The 20,709-nt window shown below is 43.7% G+C and overlaps 2 protein-coding genes across 5 annotated transcripts in view; both read left to right on the top strand.

Moving 5' to 3' along the window:
- The window catches only part of DENND5A (DENN domain containing 5A), a 64,734-nt gene extending 53,574 nt beyond the window's left edge, over positions 1-11,160 (top strand). For 2 of the 3 annotated variants that reach the window (XM_069016775.1, XM_069016773.1), the window contains 7 exons: positions 1,348-1,493; positions 2,047-2,165; positions 3,337-3,518; positions 4,343-4,425; positions 5,651-5,774; positions 6,616-6,784; positions 7,008-11,160. In XM_069016775.1, the coding sequence (XP_068872876.1) occupies positions 1,348-1,493; positions 2,047-2,165; positions 3,337-3,518; positions 4,343-4,425; positions 5,651-5,774; positions 6,616-6,784; positions 7,008-7,191 (1,007 nt within the window). In that variant the 3' untranslated portion in view covers positions 7,192-11,160. Of the gene's footprint in view, positions 1-1,347; positions 1,494-2,046; positions 2,166-3,336; positions 3,519-4,342; positions 4,426-5,650; positions 5,775-6,540; positions 6,785-7,007 lie in introns of those variants that run through there. The other variant, XM_069016774.1, reaches the window with a different exon arrangement.
- A 4,100-nt stretch (positions 11,161-15,260) lies between these two features.
- The window catches only part of SCUBE2 (signal peptide, CUB domain and EGF like domain containing 2), a 39,302-nt gene continuing 33,853 nt past the window's right edge, over positions 15,261-20,709 (top strand). For both annotated transcript variants that reach the window (XM_069016776.1, XM_069016777.1), the window contains exons 1-3: positions 15,261-15,399; positions 17,824-17,946; positions 18,373-18,498. In XM_069016776.1, coding sequence (XP_068872877.1) covers positions 15,297-15,399; positions 17,824-17,946; positions 18,373-18,498 — 352 coding nt within the window. In that variant the 5' untranslated portion in view covers positions 15,261-15,296. The remainder of the gene's footprint in view (positions 15,400-17,823; positions 17,947-18,372; positions 18,499-20,709) is intronic.

Genomic DNA, 20,709 nt, shown 5'->3' on the forward strand with positions numbered 1-20,709 from the left:
AAACTCCTCAACACATTTTTTTTTCTCCTACTTGTTAAAAAGATACCCTAGAGAAACTTTTAAGCTATTGTAGATGCTTAACTGTGTTACAGAGTTCTCAAAGATCTGTGTGCCTGCTGCCACAGGACCTCACTGGGAAGGCAAAATAAGGAAAGACTTAAGCAAGGCTTATAAAATTGGGGGTGGGGAATGTGAAAGGACTACCCTTGGTGGTGCATTGTGATTGATACTTGTGTGTATGAAAGAGAAAGCAAACAGACATCCAAGCAAAACAGCTTTTGGTCTTATGGGCAAGTTCTGGATAATGTGAAAATCTGGTCTGCTGGATGCAGTTAAACTGTCACTTACTTTAGGACTATCAGCAGAGAAATAAAAAGGGAAACATTTTAATTCATTCTTAAACGCTGCAAGCATCAGGCTTTTAAGGAAATCCAACCACCAAATGCTTTCTTGAGGGCATTGACAGCTGAGGAGACACTGAGGGAGAAATGCATTAAACGCCTCAGCTGAAAAGCTCTGACTGTAATCTGCTTATGCACTATAAAAAAAGGGCAGACAGCCAAGAAACACAGTGACCATTCAGAGCATTGGATTTTATTATAAAAGGTTGGTTAACAGAGGGCTGTGCAGGAGATGCTGGGTGGTGGAAGAGCATATGCTTTGTGAGTCAGAGGAGGGGCTGCAGCTCAGGTGCTATGCATTGAATTACCCACAGGTAAATCAGGGGACCAGAAAGCATTTGAGCACATTTAGAAGGGGAAAAAATTTGCTTGTTCTTTCAAAAATTGGTAAGTCCTAAAGTTAGCATAACTAAGAGCGACATGGCACAGAGAAATTTGCAGCATTATGCTGTATTCTGTCGGAATTTGTTCAGCCGTGGTAGTGAATGCTGCTGCTGTCCAGGCCTGTAAAGAAAGGCTGCAGTTAGTACCTGAATGGGACCTGGGGGAGCTGTGCAGTGTCTTGAGTACAGGAATACCATGTCTTTACTTGCTGTCACTAAGCTGAGGATAAGTAACCATCTTCGTGCCATGTTTTGAGGTTGGTAAATAAAAGCTGATTATACTCATAAGAAGGCATTATTCCATCCAAATTTCTTTCTTCATTTGACACTGTTCTGCTGTCAGCTTTGTTTCTTAGTGATTACTGTGTATGTGTATACTTCCCCATTGTCTGTCAGGGCTTAGTGTGCAAGTGTCAGCATGATTAAATAGGATCTCTGATGTTGTTTTAACATTTCATGGTACTGCAAAGCTGTTTTATGACTTACCTTTTGCCCCTCTCTTGACTAAAGAGGTTACATAATTATCCTTAATTTTTGAAGTATTATTTCTTTTGTGTTTGCAGTGATACCGTACCATATATTGATTGTTCCCAGCAAGAAACTTGGTGGCTCAATGTTCACAGCCAATCCTTGGATCTGTATTTCGGGAGAACTGGGTGAAACAGGAGTCCTGCAGATTCCCAGGAATATATTAGAAATGACTTTTGAGGTTTGTATTGATATAAAACCTGATTTGGATGTTCTGTTTGTGAAGTTTTAAATTCTCCCCTTGCTGTACCACCTTGCCATACGTTTCATATCTTTGTGGTTAGTCACAGATACTTTGTGCCTGTGTGTAGCACATTTAACCTGTATTTAATGACATGCAGAGCAAAATGACTGACAATTCCTTAGTGCAAGGGATAGACAAGACTGTCTTTATGTTACAGCTGTGGGAGGTGTCATACCCTCTTCTGTTGGAAAACAAAGAAGTGATTCTGCTCTGATTTTTGCATGTGTGTTGTGTGCATTGGATAAAATTTAATTGAAAAATCCAGTTCAGCTGATGTTCTCTATGCTGATCAAAATAGTATTTAACAAAACAAGCAAACCAACAAAAACAAGTAAAGCAGCCTACCACTAAAAAGCCCAGAACCAGTCATGCAGTCAGAAACAGGAACCACATTTTTGAGTTTCTGTTTGAGCATGTTCTGTAATAGTGTACTCCCCCAACATGCTGCTTTGTTTCAGTTTCCTCTGACAAACTTTTGTTTAATTTGCAGTGCCAGAACCTGGGAAAACTGACCACAGTGCAAATAGGACATGATAATTCAGGGCTGTATGCCAAGTGGCTTGTGGAATATGTTATGGTCAGAAATGAAATAACAGGGCATACTTACAAGTAAGTATCATCCTGACATTTCATGTGGGGTAAGTAGAATTTCTGCAGGGAGCTGGCACAGTAGGGCTTGTTTGATTAGAAAGGTCTGATCTCCTGGGACTCTGTGTCTACAGTTGCCTCGACCTGAAGGCACAGAAAGATCGTTTGGCTTCTGGCATTAAACAAGTCGTGGTTCTTACAAATTCAAACAGGGTTGCAGTTTGCAGATGTTCATGTCTCACATGAGACTGTTGGTGGAGAGGATGAGTTGACTGTTGTGCATCTTAGAAATAATCTGCCTTGAGCTCAAGGAAGAAAGAGCAAGTCAGAGCTTGCTGCTTACCAAATACAGGTGGTATTTTATATTAGGCCTGGGTGCTCTAGGTGTTACAGAGTCACCTTTGGACACAAGCTGGAGCACAAGGGCTTATGAGTGTTAGAAACCTGTGTTTACATGGGGAAAGTAAAGGAATGAAATTTGCAGTGAGAATTAGATTTATTTGTGTTACGTACAGCATAGTTTGATGCTCTATCCTTTGTTTAGAGAAACTGTCAGGCTCATGTTGATATCAAATTGGTGGATAAGTCCACCAGTCAGCTCTACATGCCAGTTCATTTGTAATTAAATGAAGAGGAAAGATTCTATTTTTGGATGCTGTTCAGTTTTCCAATTAAGCTGATTAAACTGACATCAACATTGGTTCAGAGAAAGTGATGATGAGCAAATGAGCATGTGTGCTTTCTAGTGTCTGATTTAATACCCCAATTCAGCAGAAGTATTGGTGTTTTGGCATCTAAGCATGTGTTTGGGTTGTGGGGTTGTTTTGCAGCTGGCCAGCTATGTAGCATATTCATTTCATTGTATTTCTTAACCCATCTATGGGGTGTAGTAGGATTTCCCCTTTTACCCATTTTTCCTCAAATCACATGCTACATATGGGACTCAAGCAAAATCTGCTTTGTGGATGGATCATTTACTTCAGCACTCAGCACAAACTTGGAACTGAAAAGCTGTTTTATTTTTGCTGCCTGTGCTGGCTAAAGCCAAAGCCAAGACTTTGTTGCTGGATGAACGAAGTCTTTCTAATAACTATGCTAGCAGGATTTGGGCTTTAGGCAACTGCAGTTGAAAGCCTTTGGCATGGAATTGAATCTGGGTTGAGCCATGTATTTATCTCCTTGGTGTTCTTAGATTTCCCTGTGGAAGGTGGCTTGGGAAGGGAATGGATGACGGCAGCTTAGAGAGGATCCTGGTGGGAGAGTTGCTGACTTCCCACACCGAGGCTGATGAGCGGCAGTGCCGAACCCCTCCCCTGCAGCAGTCTCCAAGCATGATCAGGAGATTTGTCACTATCTCACCAAACAATAAGCCAAGTGAGTGCTGGGGGTTGTCTTGTCCTGTCCTGTTCTGCATCATCACCTGAGGGCTTGCAAACAGCCCTGGAGTTTGGAGAGGACCTGTGAAACTCAGCCGAGTGTCCTGCTTGAACTCCAGCTAACTTCCAAATTACAATCCCAAGTAACCTGTACTGTCTGTTTAAGTTTGGAAAGTCTGCAAGGATGGCAGATGTCTCTGCACTCCTGGTCCAGTGCTTAGCTGCCCTAGTGGTGTTTTTTGTATTCTTGTCCTTCACCTGTGGAATGAATGCTGTGGAGGAAGGTGGAAATTTGTGGCCTTGTCTCTGTCTGTCCTTCATGGATGAAGAAACTTGCTAGTGGCTTCTATTCATGGACTTCTCTATTTTTTTCTGTTGAGATCAGGGTTCTGTGGCTGTCTTATTCCTGACAAATCAGGTGGCTACTTTGTTCCCAGCAGGGCTTGGGTTTGCAGTGAAGCAACCTCAGGAAGTATTTCCAGGATGCCCAGATTTGCTAGTCCTAAACAAAGCACAGCTCATTTCCTTAGCTTTGGGTCCTGGTCTGAAAACTCACATAATATATGAAAACCCTTTCCACTGTTTTGAAACACTGTTTTGAAGTGTTAACTTCAATTTAAAACCAAACCATCTCTGTTTCTACCTCTTCAACAATACATAAAAGTGGGAGTTGGGTTTCCATTACCCACAGCCCAGCACTCTTTCCCTAACTGAATGAGTTATACTGGTTCATGCTCCTCTCCTGTGTTTTGTTAGGCCATAACCCTCACACACAGGTACAATTTCTGCAGCTGTAACTGGATATATTTTTGTATTTTGCAGAGTTAAATACTGGTCAGATACAAGAAGCTATTGGGGAAGCTGTTAATGGTATTGTCAAGCATTTCCACAAGCCGGAGAAGGAGGTGAGAGGTTGTTGTCTGTGTAATGGCACTCCTGTCCTAAAATTCTGATTAGTAAACATGAGAGAATATATAGCAGAAATAACTAAGCTGAATGAGCAGCCATGTGCTTGAAAACTCCTTTAGTGGAGCAAAAATGAGATACTGAGATAGTACAGCCTCAAACACCTCTCTTTTGCTGCTAATTGGAGCATTCTGTTAAATTAAATGTTAACCTTCTGGTATTGGAAATTGTGTTATTAGTCAAGTTCTGCTGAGGATTCTACCCATACACTGTCAGGAACAGTGCCTCCTGTTTAGTTTGTTCTGAATTAACTGACATTTTGCATCTGCATCGAGTTCTAAGTAGGTTTTTTAATGTCTGTTTTGCATTATCTTTGCTACTTAAAACATGAAAACCCATGGGCCACTTTAAAAAAAAGGAAAGAAACAAAGAAGACCACCCTGAAAACACCCACATCCCCCAAGCAAGTGAAGCAGAAGTGCTCTTAAAGACTCTTTTGCATTACTCATGTAATCAGCTGACAGAGCAGTGATTTTTCTGAAACAAACCTAAGTAGCATACCCCTGTCAAATCATCCCAGTCCAGCCCTTGTGAGCCTGAGAGGTGTGGAGCAGTGCTGGCTCTGTATGGATGGCTCTCAACAGGAATTTTTTACAAATAGGTTCTCCCATTCCTATAGCACCTGACTTATAAGTTCATTATGGCATGGCAGATTAATATACAGTGTAATTCTAGTTGATGATCACATTGTTAATGATCTCAAGTCGTCATGGACTGGTTTTGCAAAATAGAATTTACCATCAAGTGCTGAAGAAGGACTTTGTTTTTTACTGAGCATTAAATGTTGTTTTTGTTGATGAGCAATCAGAGGCACCTGCTACACTGGATCTGTGATCTCTGTTACTTAAAAAAAAAGAGGAAAATACTTTCCTAGTTTTCTGTAGTGATCATTATTACAAGTAAAACCTGCTCATTAATTGGCAGACTGTTTGAGGCTTCGTTTGATGATGGCAAGGCCCTGACAATGCTTTCCTCTGCTTTATTGTTAGAGAAGTCAATCAATTTTTGAATGCTTATGACTTGTGAGAACTGGGCCATCCTGTCTGGGGTCACTGTTTGACAGCAGATTTAAGCTTTAGGCATCTGTTTATTTAAAAACTTAATGGGAGACTTGTGTCCCTGAGTCCCAAACTGAGTGTGTGTGTTTTCTGTGTGTGCTGGCAGAGAGGCAGCCTGACCCTGCTGCTGTGTGGAGAAAGTGGACTTGTTTCAGCTCTTGAGCAAGTGTTCCAGCACGGATTTAAATCACCAAGACTCTTCAAGAACGTCTTCATTTGGGATTTTTTAGGTAAGTGGGAGGATGACCTCCCAGAGCCTGTTTGTATCTTTGAAATACATCCAGATGTGTTCCTTATCATTGCTGTTGTGTCTCAGCTGGTGTGAACAGCAGACTTCTTGGAGGCATCTCAGCAGCTGAATTTCCAGGAGAGCTTCTACCTCCTTGTACTGTCATGAGAGAGAATCTCTGTCTTCTGCCCCAGAGCTGGCTCCATACTTAATGCAGGAACTGGGCTTTGTCCTTCTAGCAGTAATAGTGTCAAACGAATTTTCTTAGTGAGGAAGAGGTACATAAATAAGGTGGTGAATTGACATAGGGTAACCTTGTTGTTAATTGAGCACAGTGAAAGCAATAAATCATGCTTGTAAGAGGTTGAGTTGTCTTTCAGAGCACAACAGATGGATCTAGTGCTGTTGGTTTGTCCTGGATGTTGTAATAAAGGGATTATAAGCATGCATTTTTCACACAATGGCCTAGATCCCTTTACACATAGCTAAATAAATCAACTGAGTTCACAAACACACTTTAAAAAGGGAATTATTTTTAATAATGTTGCTGTGTTTTGCGTAGGTACTTTAACATCAGTGTTCCCTGTGTACAATCATTTTACTGCACTCAGATTCAGTAGATAGGTGAACATCTTTAGCTTTGTTCAGAGGGAAGGAAGTGGAATCCCAGTTTTACGCTGAGGGAACACAGAACTGAGTCAAACAGAAAAAACCAGTGCCTAAATATAATGACTCAGGAAATTAATGGATGAACTTTGACCCTTCAGGCCTTTCAACTTTAACTCTCTCCTATATGCTGTATGCACTGATGAAACTTCGTTATCTCCCACCATTCTTTTAAGAAAAAGCACAAACATACTATGAGACCCTTGAGCAGAATGAGATGGTCCCAGAAGAGAACTGGCAGACAAGGGCCAGGAATTTCTGTCGCTTTATCACTGCTATCAACAACACCCCTAGAAACATTGGGAAGGATGGCAAGTTTCAGATGCTGGTGTGTCTTGGAGCCAGGTATAAAGAAACTTCTTTATTATTGTTGTTGTTATTGGTATTTTAATGAACTGAAAAAGATGTTGCATGTCAGACAGTTTCTCCTGACTCCCTGTCTCATAAAGATAAGCAGAGAACACGGTAGGTGTGCTTAGAAGGGAAAGAATGAAAATCATGTCTGTGCAGGTGTGAAATTAACTTGGCTTTATTTTTATTCCCAAACTGCCAACTGCCACCTTGTCAGAGACCACCTTTTGCACCACTGGATCGCCCTGCTTGCAGACTGCCCCATTACAGCCCAGATGTATGAGGACATAGCCCTGATTAAGGACCACACGCTGGTGAATTCTTTGATTCGGGTGCTGCAGACCTTGCAGGAGTTCAACATCACCCTGGAGGCATCTCTTGTCAAAGGAATCGACATCTGACCTCCTGTCCCACAGGAAAAACTGTCTTTACAAAAACAAAAAAAGCAACAAGGAGTGAATCTCGTTAGTATGCAAAAGTTCTGTCTTGCCAGTACATTGTATCGTGAACTTGTTCATGGCCCAAAAATGCAACTTTGACTTTTCTTGAAGGAAACTCCAGAAATAGTACAGGCAAATGGATAGAAGCTGTAAACTCAATGTAAAAAAGAGGATTTTGGTATAAATCTATTTTAGAGTTTATTTGCTGATTTGCTTTTTACACACTTTCATGTGAAAGAGATAGAGATGAGTATTGTGCAGCTTATTTTAAAGCTGCAGTATTTCCTTGCCATAGAAAATGTGCAGTGAGCCTTTCAGCATTCTGTGAACTTGCCTTCAGATATGCTGTTATGTCATAGACCCCAATGTATACACTCCATTTCTGCTGAGAAGGTCATTCTATAGTTTTTAAACTAATATTTTATATATTAACATTATTACCAACGTTTGATTTTTAACGTGTTGGGTCATGTTCTGCTGCAAGGGAACTACAGATCTGATCTGTGCTTTTTTTTAATAGCTCCAAAGCACTGATTTGTCAGCAATTATTTTTTTCCTTTATTTTTGTTGTCAGTATTATTTTTAGTGAAATCCAGGAGACTGAACCGTGAAATGTCCAGAGATCAAAGTAATATTTTTCATATTGGTACGTAATTGCACAGAAGAAGAAATTAAGTCTGTTTTTTAACTGATGTTTTTTATTTATTTAACCTATCATTGTGTTTTGTAAGTTTGTCTTTAAAAAAAAAAATCTTCTATGATACAACTGGCTATATTATGTTGCAATTCAGAATTTACAGTGTAGCCCACTTAAATGAAAAACCTGGAATAATTGTTCATAACACAAGAAGGTTTTTACTTAAACCAGCCTTTTAAAGCTTGGTATGTGGTTGCTGCTGGTAATTCTCTTAACTGCTTATAAGGGGGGACACGAGATCCCCAAATGCCAGATGACTAAATAAAGATCTTTATGCCCCATCTGAAATAATAACAGTATACCTTACTAACAAGTATAAGGATTTCTTAATGTTTCTGAAAAGACAGTGGTATTAAGGTTTTTCCTTTTGCTTTTGAATGCACATGTCTTGGATCCTGTTGTCACAGTCTGCTTCATTTGGGATGCTTTCGGTTTTAGCAAAGAAAAGGTTAGTCCATTTCTACTATGAAATACAAACATAAAAAAAAATTTAGGTAAGTGGGAAAGCTTAATTTATTGGAGATCTGGAACTTGGCAAATGCCTGAAGGCATCTCTGTTCATTTGAATCTTCTGATAAAAATCTCTTTGAAATGAATATGTGACTTAAGAACAGGCTGATTTATCAGCATCACAAATTACTGTACAGAAGTTCAGGGCTGTGTATTTAAGAGGTCTCCACTGTATAAACTTATCTCAGTATTGTCTCTCTTTTGAGAAGCAGAGTCCAAGTTTTTTGGTTCATATGATGTTGTAGCATTTTTACTTTACCTACAGCTTAGTCACATCTCGTGATAGTTTTATTTCCATAATTTATGAGTAGAGCACATGTATTAAATTTTTGACTATTTTTACTTTTGTCCTATTTATTTCATTATTAAACTGAGAAGTTCCTTTGTCACTACTTATCAGAGCAAGATTCTTCTTTGATTTCACAGCAGCATTAGGAAGATGTGAGGGCAATGTCTGAGCCGTTCCTCACATGGAGTGGGTGTGAATTCCTTCACAGCTTACAGGAGCATTTCATGAAGTATTCTCTGTGTGCAGGTTTGGTTTTGTTGGTGGTTTTTTATTTTTCTTCCAGCTTTGGAAGGGCAAAAATAAAAAATAGTTGTACTGCATTCTAAGAATTCAATGTGTTCAACTTAATATGTTGGGATAGTCTTTTTACACCTGCCCCAAATGGTTTATGCATTAATAATAGAAAAAAAAATTTTTGTTGTTTTTTGTTGTTGTTTTGGGATTTTTTTTTTTGTTTCAGCTATCTTGAAAATTACTTTACTTGGCCTGTATATTTCACAGGGAATATTAAGTAAGAAAGGAAGGTTCTACGTTTTGACCTTAACAGATGAGTTGATCCTATTAAAACCATATATTTCATAGTATTAAGGATGGATTAATTTTATCTTTCATGAGGTAATTACCCTGAATTAAGGTTCTTTTTTTATCTTTTTTATTTTTCTTCCTTACACAAGTTCACCTAGTGAGACATGATACCACTGGCTTAATGGCTGTTTTGGTGTGGATTGTTTTGCCCTCACTATGATAGCTGGCATGGGCAGAGGCTGGGATTTGGTGATTGCCAGGGGTGGGCTCCTTGGCTGGGTCGTGAGGATGATGCTGTCCATCAGTGAGAACACCCTGCATGCTGGCTGTCCAGTGCAAAAGGAAGACACAGAGACCATCTTCCCAGCACCTGGGTTACTTTATTTTCACAGGAAAAACCAGTTTGAGATGGACCTTCCTCCTCTCTCACAGGGGGCCTGTGCTTAATCCTGTTAGGGTTCAAAGCACTTTTTGCTGTGGACTTCCAAGTCTGGAGGGATTTGCTCTGCTGAAGGACCAGTAGAAGGTTCTGAGATGCAGCAGAAGAAAAGCTGGTTTTGTTAGATCCATAGGCAACCAAGGAAGAGTGAGATACTAAATATAGCCTGTGCCAGCTTTTTGGGAAGAGATTTGGCTGGCTCAGTCCAGTCTGTAGGAGCAGCCACAACCCCCACCACTGCATGTTTACCACAAACCCACCCACTTCTTTCATGGCTGTTCCAAGCATCAGTCCCACAGAATAAGGTTAGGATCCAGCATTTGCTCTTGCCATGCCATTCTGCTGAACTGTATAGGAACAAATGATGTCATGAGCACCTTTTTATCACCTTTTTATATCTATTTTATTGAGAGCTTTTTAAAATCATTCTCCCTTTGTTCAGAGTAAGGCAGTTGAACCTTTTTTTTCCTGTTACTTTTCCAAAACAAGGGGGCAGGCTTGGTAGGTGCAGTTAGTGTGGCTGTGCTGTTCTGATGTTTGGTGGGGATTTTTTGGTAACAGTTAATTGGGAAAGATAATCTTTTTAACAACACACATTCATTCTGGAGAGAGAAATACAGTGACAAAAAATAAGCAGTTCATCATGCAGTAAATACATAATGCTAAACTGGCCAAAATGTTTACAGGCTCATACCTGATTTGAGGGGAAAAAATAGGCTATTACCTATCAATTATTTATGCTTCTTTGGTTAATGCTGTCAGAGTTCATACAATGATACTTTATACAAAAATAAAATGCAAACTAATAAAGACTTGGTTGAAATGTAATAAAATACTATGATGATAAGTTTATACAGAAAGAAAAAAAAGCCTTTACCTGCCATAAACTTTAACCACCTGATATTCTGTAGCTGAAAACATATTCATGAACTGGAGACTATTCCACAACTTTTTCCATTACAAAGAGTATTTTTCAAACTGTTCAAATGGAACTTACTAGATGGATGATCCATACTTTTTATGTGTTTTAAATTCATGAATATGTTAAGATTCCTGCAGTGAAACTATTCAGAGTTAACTTTTTCTGTATATTGTCAAATGAATTTTGTCCATAGTGAAGAGACTCTAGGATACTTGAAAATACTTGAAGAAATTGTACACGTACTTCACATCTTTGTAGCTCTTTATTTTATACCTAGAGATTGGCTGTTAAACTAAGATAAAGCATCAATACCTTATAAACTATATATTTTACTACATGGGGAAATCACTGGCTTGTTTTTTTTAAGGGCCGTGTTGAAGTTTACATTATAATGACAAAACCAGGTACTGTTTTCCTTTTTTTATTTTTCCTGTGACATTTCAATCCATTGGACATTAAATGTGAATTGGATATACAAAGCAGTTTTACAGGTGTAGCTCATTTGCTGAATTGCAATAAAATTTGTCTTCTAACATGAAAAAATAGCATTAATGTGCTATTTTCAAGAAACCTGTTCTAATTTGGCTGATCATCTGCTCTTTGCCTGGCTGCAGGTCTGTGGGACATTTTAGTGGCTCGTTTCAGGAGACCTTTGTTGGACAGTTTTGTGTCTGATCTGTTCAACTAGAGCTCCTCCCTCCCAGCTCCAGTGTAGCCTTCCCCCAAGCCACTTTTGTCAGTCAGACTGCCACCAGTGGAAGAGATGCCTGCTCAGGAGTCAGGGAATGGGGCAAAGGGGAAGGCAAAGGGACTAATGCAGACCTTGGAGGGTGTCTATGAGTATCCACACCTAAATGTGCTACCATTCCCTCTGTTTCAAACTGTGTGAGGTCATCACTGAATGTTTATACCAGGGAAGACAGAGGGGAAGGGGTTTGATCATTAATTTGGAGGTATCTCTGTTGCTTCACTTCTCACACACCACCTGGTCTGTGGTGGAGCCTTTTTTTAAGCAAAGCAAAATCACAAGTGTTAATATCACTCTTGGGGGAACCACATCAGTCTTCCTGAGCTGGGGGTGGTGCTGCACTGCCAGCACTGATGGTGTCACCCCATGGGCTCCCTGGGGACAGGCAGAGGATGAACTCAGCCTGAGCCATGCTCTGGTGAGATGGTGCTCTGGCCTCATCCTTGGACAGGTTTGGGGGTGCAGTCGTGGACTTGGTACCTGCTGGGGGTGTGCTGAGCCTGTGAGAGACACCAAACCTGCCTCTCAGGAGCTGAGGCCATCTCTGTGCCCTGGGATTTGGATGGACCTGCTGCTCCTGATTCCTGAGGGCACCACAGGGATGGACGTGGGGCAGGCCTGGATGGAGCTGAGGTAAGTGCAGCTTTGGAAACACATTCACCTCATCACAGGTGGCCTCAGGTCTTTCAGGTTTCCTCGAAGGAAGAGGAGCAAAAGGAGCAGGGGCCTTGGTGGGCAAAGTGTGTTGTGCAGCTGCTGGGTGCACAGGCAGGAATTGTTTGCTGCCTGCTTCAGACGCAGGTCTAGAAATGTTACCATTTACTGTAGCAATGACTTGGGAAGTTCTCACAAAGAAATACAAATGTCTAGGAGTTATTTCACATGACAAATGTCTCCTTTATTCCCCTATTAACTCAAGAGCGTGTGTGTATTAATAGGCCGTACTGTGTTGAGTTCTGCAATAAACAGGAACTGTTCTTCATTTCAGTGACAGTGGTGGTTTAAGATGCAGATCCTACAAACATTTAAAATGTCACTGGTGGATCTGATGTTTGTTTTGGGAAAGTTTTTCTACAAGTAGCATAAAAAGACAAGGCATATAAATTACATGAGAGGGTTTTCTATACCCCTTGTGACCAGAGAACCCCCAAATTTCCTCTCTGTCTCAGGTAAGTCCTGTGCAGGTCCTGCTGATTACTGCACAGGTGTTATTTTTACACAGAATTTAACAACCTATTTGGTAGCTTGAAAAACCCTGGGACACTAAGATGGTAGGTGCAAAAATTTGAGTGACACGCTTCAAAGAGAAACAATTGCTCAAAACTCAGTGTATGTCTGGAGATGAGCAAAGCTCTAAACTACAGCTCTGAGGCATTTTGTGTGTACTTTGGAACAATTAAATATTTGAAAGTATTTCTTCACTTGTCAGCCTACTCCTTTCCCTTTACTGTTCTGGCATCTCCCCCCCCCCCAGCCCTCCCAGTTGTTTTCAGCTGCTGTCACAAGTGCTCATGATGCTCGCTCACTCGTGCTAAATTTTGGGTCAATATGGTGCACTCTTGCTCAGGCCAGCAGACTTGCTACTTCTCATTAAAGTGCAGATGAAATGACAATCTAGATGTCTTCAGATAATGTTTGCTCATCATTAAATAAAGAAATTTAACAAGGATTATGAAGCATAAAGCAGTTTTTGACCCAAATTTTCAGACAAAAGTATTCATCTCGGGACATCAGATGTACAATTTCTGAAGCAGATTTTACATCCAGCTGCTCTGTGGCAGCTTAGTCTTGGTCTCTCAATGTGAGGCAACTGCAAATGATAGCCAAAGTGGAGGGCAGAGGGGAACTGGGGAATCTCTATGGAAGTAGCTATTTTTCACTAGCTATTTTCTTCCCTGAAACTTTGTTACTTGATTTTATTTTAAATTGCTGAAAAAATCCCCAAACAGTCCTATTTGGGATGTCTTCCTGTCCAACTGCCCTGGTATGTTTGTTTTTCTTTCCTCATACTTAACTTAGTGCTGAAGTTGAATCTTAAAAATTTTTCTCGCTTCTCTCTCCCAGTAAAGATCTTGGTACCCAGAGCAGTCATCTATCACTGTGACTCTGTAGTTGAATAGAAATAGTTAAAAAGGCTACAAGAAAGGCATCTGAGTTGAGAGGTCTGAGCTTGTCTGGTTTGTGTCTTTAAAGAGATGTTTTAATGGCAATTCTTTGTCATAAACAAATGTGTGTTATATGTGAAGTAATAGCCAGGATCCTTCACAAAGCACTTAGAGATTTATGTATAAGAAATGGCTTCATTAGCTAAGATAAATTTGATATTGTTCTGTTTGTTTCCCAAGCTGCAGTGAGATCTTTTGATCTAACTCAGGCATTCCCAAATATTTATGTCTCACTTTATGTTTTAGTTTACAGAAGTAAGAAAGATGCTTTGCTTTTATGGTGCCTTAGAAGGCTTTAGATATTTTGGTTACACAACTCTTCAGTGTCTCTTACTGGTTTTTCTGCTATGCTCTTCATATGTGTTCCTACTTTATGTCTTTAGCAAAATCTTGTGATGAAAAGTGAATTAGATTAATACTGGTCAGGTTCATTGAGGGAACTGGTAGTGCCTGAAATGTGTACCAGCTTTCCTGTAAGGTAGCTTGAAGTCATGTGGCTGGATGGGAGATGGCTTCTCTGTACATTTGGGAGAGCTGTTTATGGAGACACCTTGACTGATATTCCTGGATGAGAGATGTGCAGGTGTGCCAATTCCCACCCTAAGTATGATGGTTTATTCATGAGATCATGGAAACTGTCGAGAAACCCTTCATTCATTTATTGCTTTCTGTTGGTGAGGGAGGATTGGGGTATGGTGCAGGGCTGGAGAATCCTTGGAGTGTTTAATGAGCAGCTTTATGTATTTATAGATGAGATTGACTGAGACTGAAACCGTCCAGGAGACACAAAAGGTTGCTTCTCATTGGATTTAAAAAGAGAATAACTTTGATCATTTCAAAAGCAATGAAGCCTGATGCTCCAGTGAGAAAGGAGAGTGGTAATTTATAGCTGCCATTAAGGGAACAAAGACAAAGACTGAGGGAAAGTTTCATTCTGAAGATTTACTAATGTGTATAAACCGCCCTTGCAACTAGAAACAGCTCGGTATTTCTCACAGAACAAAACAAAAGAGAAAGGGCAGTGAAATGGGGATGGGAGGGAGGGGTGGAAGAGAATACTGCCTGCTTTTGCTTGCAGCTTGAAAGGTCAGACATTATTTAGGAAATTATAATTTCAGTGAATAATGTATGAGCCAATTTTACCTGCCAAAGGAGTGACAGCTGTGAGAAATCCCTAGCTGGGAATGGAGGTGGGATGAGGCTGAATTGGGGGTGGGGTGATGTGTGGGTTTTGGCATGGCCTTCAGCCGGGGATTCGCGCTCTGCTGTGAGGTGTAATTACACGGTAAAAATGTCAATATTATATTCTTGAACAAACACAAATGAGGCTGGAGCGAGTCGCGTGTGTTCGGGCTGCGACAGGGTCCTCGCTCGGGCCTGTCTCTGCGGCGGGCGATGGTTCCCGGGCCGCGGGGAGCCCCGGCTCAGGCACAGCTGCCGGGGGCACCCGCAGCCTGCGTGTGGGGTATTCCCGCTGCTGCGGGGGGCAGCGGCTCCGCGGGACACCTGTGTTTGGGGCGCTGCGCAGGTGTGCGAGCGCCGGGGCGGCTGCCGGGGCTTCCACGGGCGCGGATGGGGCGGTTCGCGTGCCGGGTGCGCCCACCGCGCCCGGGGCAGCGGGGCAGGGCCGGGCCGGGCAGGGGAGGGGGCGGCCCGCCCAGCCCTCGCCGCCCCGCGCCCGCTGTCAGTGCGAGGCGGGCCGGGCGCCCCAGACACTCCCTCCGCCGCCGCCTCCTCCCGCCCGGCGGCGGCAGCGGCAGCAGCGCCATCGATGGGGTCCGGCGGCCGCCGCGGCGCGACGGGGGCGCGGGCGCTGCCGCTGCTGCTCCTGCTGCTGCCCGCGCCGGCCGGCCCCGCCGCGCTGCCCCTGCCCGGTGAGTGCCCCCCGCCCCTTCCCCTGCCCGGTGAGTGCCCCCTGCCCCTTCCCCTGCCCGGTGAGTGCCCCTTCCCCTGCCCGGTGAGTGCCCCCCGCCCCTTCCCCTGCCCAGTGAGTGCCCCGCTCCCTGCCCGGTGAGTGCCCCCTGCCCCTTCCCCTGCCCGGTGAGTGCCCCTTCCCCTGCCCGGTGAGTGCCCTCTGCCCCTTCCCCTGCCCGGTGAGTGTCCCCCGCTCGCCTCAGCCCCGGACAGCGGCTCCCCCCGTGGGGCACCGGGCGGTCCCGGCTCTCCCCTCCTGGCCGGCCCCGGCGCGGGGGAGGCCGGCGGCGAAGGGAAGGGGCGCGGGGCCGGGGCCGGGGCCGGGGTGAGGTGCGGCCGTGGCGGGGCCGTGCCCGACGCGGGTCGGTCGCTGCTCGCAGGGCGCTCGGGCTCTGCGGGTGCTGCCAGTGCCGCTTTCCCGGTGGTTCCCGCTGCCCCGGGAGCGGGAGGAGCCCCGGGATGGGGCACCTGGGGAGCGGGGTGTGAGCGGCGTGTGCTGCGGGCGAAGCTGCCTTCGGTCCCCGCGGAACAAACCCAGGGATTCTCCCGCCGCCGCCTCCTGCCAAGTTGAAGGCTGCGATGTTTGCTCATAGTCTCGTTTCTCCAGGGTCTCTCTTGTGCTCTGAATACTGTCACTGCAAGGGGAAATCTCGCTTTCTGTGCCTACGAGTTTTTCCTAGCCCTCTTTTCCATGCCTTTCAATGCATTAGTGCTGCGGCTTCTTTTTGCGGTTCTTTACCGCACGCTGCAGATCAGAAGGGTGGTGTAAGAATAACCCAGCAGAGCCGCCGTCCTGCCGCTGGCACGAGAGCTGATTGATGTCTCTGTGTCCTGGCTTAGAGGGAAGCTCTCTCCTTGCTGTGTGTTTTCTGGAACCCCTCTTGCCGGGGCAGGTGTGTCCCCCTGGCTTGGGTAGGGGAGAGCTGGCGGTGCTGAGGGCACACAATCAGCACGTGTGGCTGATGCTGCTTTATGCCCGCTGTCTATTCTTCCCTGCCCATCTTTTCTTTCTGCCCCACCTACCTGAGTCCCACTAGCTGGAGGCCCGCAGCTATTCCCCTTGCACGACTTGCTCCTTCAATTCACTGCCTCCCGTATTTTTTAATGGCTTGACTTTTCTGCTTTGAGAGGAGGCAGATTCTGCTGCTCTTCCCAGCTGTTTTCCACTGTTTCCCACCTTCTCCTTGTTTTCTGGTGGTAGCATCTGGGGACCCCATCACTGCTACTGGAGCTGTGTGCACCTGAGAGCGAGGAAAGCACTGCTGCTCTAACACTGGCTCCTTGCCTTGTTTCCCCCAGCCAAACCCCAGGAGGAGTTAAAACCAAGTGAACACTTTCTGCAGTTGGCAGCTGCTGCAGTACCTACAGGCACATTTTGTGATTGGGGAAAGGAAAAAAAAAAAAGAGCAGGATGAATGCTATAATTGTAAATGGGAGAAGTGCTGGCTGAAATTCCCCTTTAGAAAGTGATCCCCACCATAAAAAATGGCTTATTGAAGTAGTTGCCTTCTGCTGATACTCAAGCCCTACTTCTTGTTTTAGGAGGCACTTTTTATACCTGTGTGAACTGTTGCTTCTACAATTCTTCCTTTTAGCCAGTTGCTGGAAATCTTCCTGATTCCATGTTTCAGCTTTCCTCTGCTGTGTGAAAAACTTGTGCTGATGTCTTCTGCTGCCTGTAACTTTTCTTCCTCTTCTGTCTACGCTTCATCTCCAGGACTTCTTCCTGTTGGTGTTTCCCTTTCTCTTCATTTCCTCTTCTCTGAAGTTTCCACCTGGATATTTTGCTTCAGTGCTTTGAGATGGCTGGCCAGGTGATTTGGCAATGCTGCTTACCAGATACTATTCTTGTATTTAAAAAAAATTTTTAAGATTATACATCTTTTTAATGGTAAGTCAGTCTTTTAATGGTTTGGCGGTGACTTTGAAAGTACATTTCTATTGATTCCTCTTGTTATTTTAAAAAATCATTGGGCTTCCTGCAGGTGATGCATGGATGTGATCATGAACTCTTTTGATGACTGCTTTTGTTAATCAGAAAGATTAACAATCTCTGATGAATCTCTGACACTATCAGTTGAATTTCATGGAGGATCTAGCCCTTAAGAGATTGTTTTGGATGTATTTATAAATGTGCACAAAAGCTTAACATGGGCTTATCTGAATTGCATATAAATACATCTGTGTGCAGGTAGAATATTACACAAATTGAAGTGCAGATACTGTCTCTGCATGTTTCTGTCCTGACACACAAAACCACACAGTATTCTCGTGGGCACCACAGAGAGGTGCTCAGCTTTGTGATCTCCTCAGGGACGTGTTCAGGAGACAGGCCCTGTTCTCCTCCTGCTGACATCTCTCCTGAGCCTGCTGTCTTTTCACAGATGTGGATGAGTGTGCCCTGGGGCTGGACGACTGCCACCCAGATGCTATTTGTCAGAACACCCCGAAGCTGTACAAATGCATGTGCAAAGTGGGCTACACTGGCGAAGGGAAGAAATGTGAAGGTAAAGGGACCAGAGCACCACGTTCTGTCTGTGTCAGCATGGAGCATTTCTAAGAAAATAGAGCCACTAAAAATAATGGAGGATGATTTTTGGATCAAAATAGTCATTGTTTTGTCACCTGATTTGCTTCTTGTTTACAAAATTAAAGGCCTACCTAGCATGGGTTTTCACCTGTTCATATCAATCAGCCTGATAATGAGTTTGTTTAACCAGCAGCCATAAAAAATATAAGCTAAAGCTGCAAGGGGGTCTCAGGGTGTTTTCTCAGTCACCAGAAACATTCAGCAAGAAATGCATTAAATATAGTGTATTTGCAAGACAATGATGATTTTGGACAGCAGTTGCTGCTTGCATTTACGCAGTCACATCCCTGTCTATAACACTCAGGCAAGCATCCATCATATTGACTTTTGCTTTATTCCTCAGACATTGATGAATGTGACAATGACTTCAATGGGGGCTGTGTCCACGAGTGTTTCAACATTCCAGGGAATTACCGCTGTACTTGCTACGATGGCTTTATGTTGGCTCACGATGGCCACAACTGCCTGGGTAAGGAGTGTGTTCAGGAGCAGTGTGGGTGGTGATGTGAGCACTGCCCTGTAGCTGCATCCATGGGGAACACATGGCAATCTCTTGGGCTCAGTCAGTTCAGGGAGAGAAGAATGTTGCATGTGGGACCAAGGATTTCCAGGTACTGATGTGCCATCCCAGTGTGGGCCTTTCCCCCTCTGTAATTGAGGATAATTGTGCTATATTTCTGTGGAGTGCTTTGGGTTTAAGGGTGTCAAATGTCATCTATTATTATGCTAAATGAGTTTATAGGAAGGAACGTGTGTGCTATCGCTGTCCTCTGTTCCACAGTTAGCTTAGTCAGGTTGTCAGGTGTGTTTCCAGGCTTAGCAATCTTCTCTCTCAAATGTGTCTGTAACGTGGGGGCTTCTCACTCTTAATGTGTTTGAGTATTCCCGAAAGGAGAGGATGATTTGGAGCGTGCAGCAGCTGTATACGATGGAGGCCACTCAAGAAAAGAGGGACTAATCCCAGTGCGTGGGTTTTCCCTGGGTGGTTAGTGTGAGACAAAGGACACACCTCTGGAAGGGTTTTCAGGGCAGCACTCCGCTGACCCTCCATGCACACTCTCTCTCTGACCATCTTTTTCTTTATTTAAGACATCAGTAGTCTCCTTTTTGTGTGCCAACAGGTGAAAATCTTTAGCAATGGGTAACAAGGCCTCGTGGCTTTGCTGTGGTAGGATCCTCCAGCACTGAGTGCAGCAGTGCACAGAAAAGGTGGGAGCTGTCAGCCTGCTGGCAGCGCTGCCGCAGAGCCTCGTGCTGCTGAAGCTGTCTTGCTTCCTGGACCCCAGCTGGGGACCCTGTGTGGCTCAGCCCTGTGCTACCTGTGCTATTTGCTCTTTTGGACATGGCTCAGTTTTCCTCTGCTGCTGTGCTCCATGTGGGTGTGCCCGGACGCGTCTCCATACCCTTGGCAGTCAGAGGGAAGGCTGCTCTCACTGCATAACTGAAGTTAGTTTGGCTGAGGCACTTCCCACCAGTGTGTGGCACATCAGGTGGGGGTCAGACCACCCCCAGGCTGTATCTTCTGCTGGGACAAATCAGAAAAGCTCTGGAGTATTCAGTGGGATTGTGTTGGGGTTTACCTGCTGGGAACCTGTGTGCCCAGCTTTCTACAGTGTAAGTGGAAGAGAGGGTGACTCACCAGGTTCCAGATATTTAACTAAATAAGGTAGAGAGGGAAACAAAATATCTGCGGATACTTTAAAATAACAGAACATCCATCTTATTTTTGTGTTAGTGTAAACACAGAGTGGAGTTCAGTTGAGGTTACTACGAAGGGCTGGATGTGAAGGAACACACAGCCTCGGACAATGGCTCCAAAAGGCATGTGTGCATTCCCTTTGTACCCAGGGCACGCTTCAGCTGGGTTGTTTGTGACCAGCGATATAACTTAGACCAAAATCTACCACCTGCTGTGTCACTATGCTCAGTGTTGCATGGCAGACCTATAAAATAAAATGTCATTGACATACAATGAGGGTTTTACCACTGATGTGCCAATTTTGAGTTGTGATGTAAACGTTAAATAAATATTTTGGCATGCAGCAAATTGGATCACATCTTCTCTTAATCTGTTTATTTACTTTGTTCACGCCAGGGTTGCCCTCCTCTCACCCTTATTTTTGAAGATCTCGGCTGTGTGCCTGGGTTTAAGCCAAATAGACAATTACTTGTTGGAAAGAGATGATTTTTTTGAAAGCTTTCCAAGGTCTGTAAGACAGAAACATCTGCTGGAGTTCAAATCTATAGCACTAAAGGCTCGTGGTGGCTGTTTATTCATGATTGTTTGCACATTCACATAGCTGCAGAACTCTAAAATACTCAGCTCCTTTGTGATGGACATATGTCAGCCGCTCTTTTTCTCCAGCAGGTCACATTCTTTTGCATCCAATTGGCTTACTCACTGCCTTCACTAGACATTAAATCTGTTGTAATACTATGTTATGCTTCTTACTAAAAGCCTCTCTTTCTCCTTTTTTTTAAAAGACAGCTGTTTTCTGCCAGAAAAGCTACAGTGTTAACTTAAAAACATTGTGCTATTAGCCAGGAACAATGAACAGAACAGGGAGCAAACATGATGTTACAGATGAATTTGCAAATGAGACCAGTGCTTTGCCTCAGCAAGATTTTGTCCTGTTTTTATGGGACTGAGCATTTTTGAGCTCCTGTTAAAATTTCTGAA

The sequence above is a fragment of the Aphelocoma coerulescens genome, chromosome 5 (genome assembly GCF_041296385.1).
Source record: "Aphelocoma coerulescens isolate FSJ_1873_10779 chromosome 5, UR_Acoe_1.0, whole genome shotgun sequence".
Taxonomy (NCBI): Eukaryota; Metazoa; Chordata; class Aves; order Passeriformes; family Corvidae; genus Aphelocoma; species Aphelocoma coerulescens.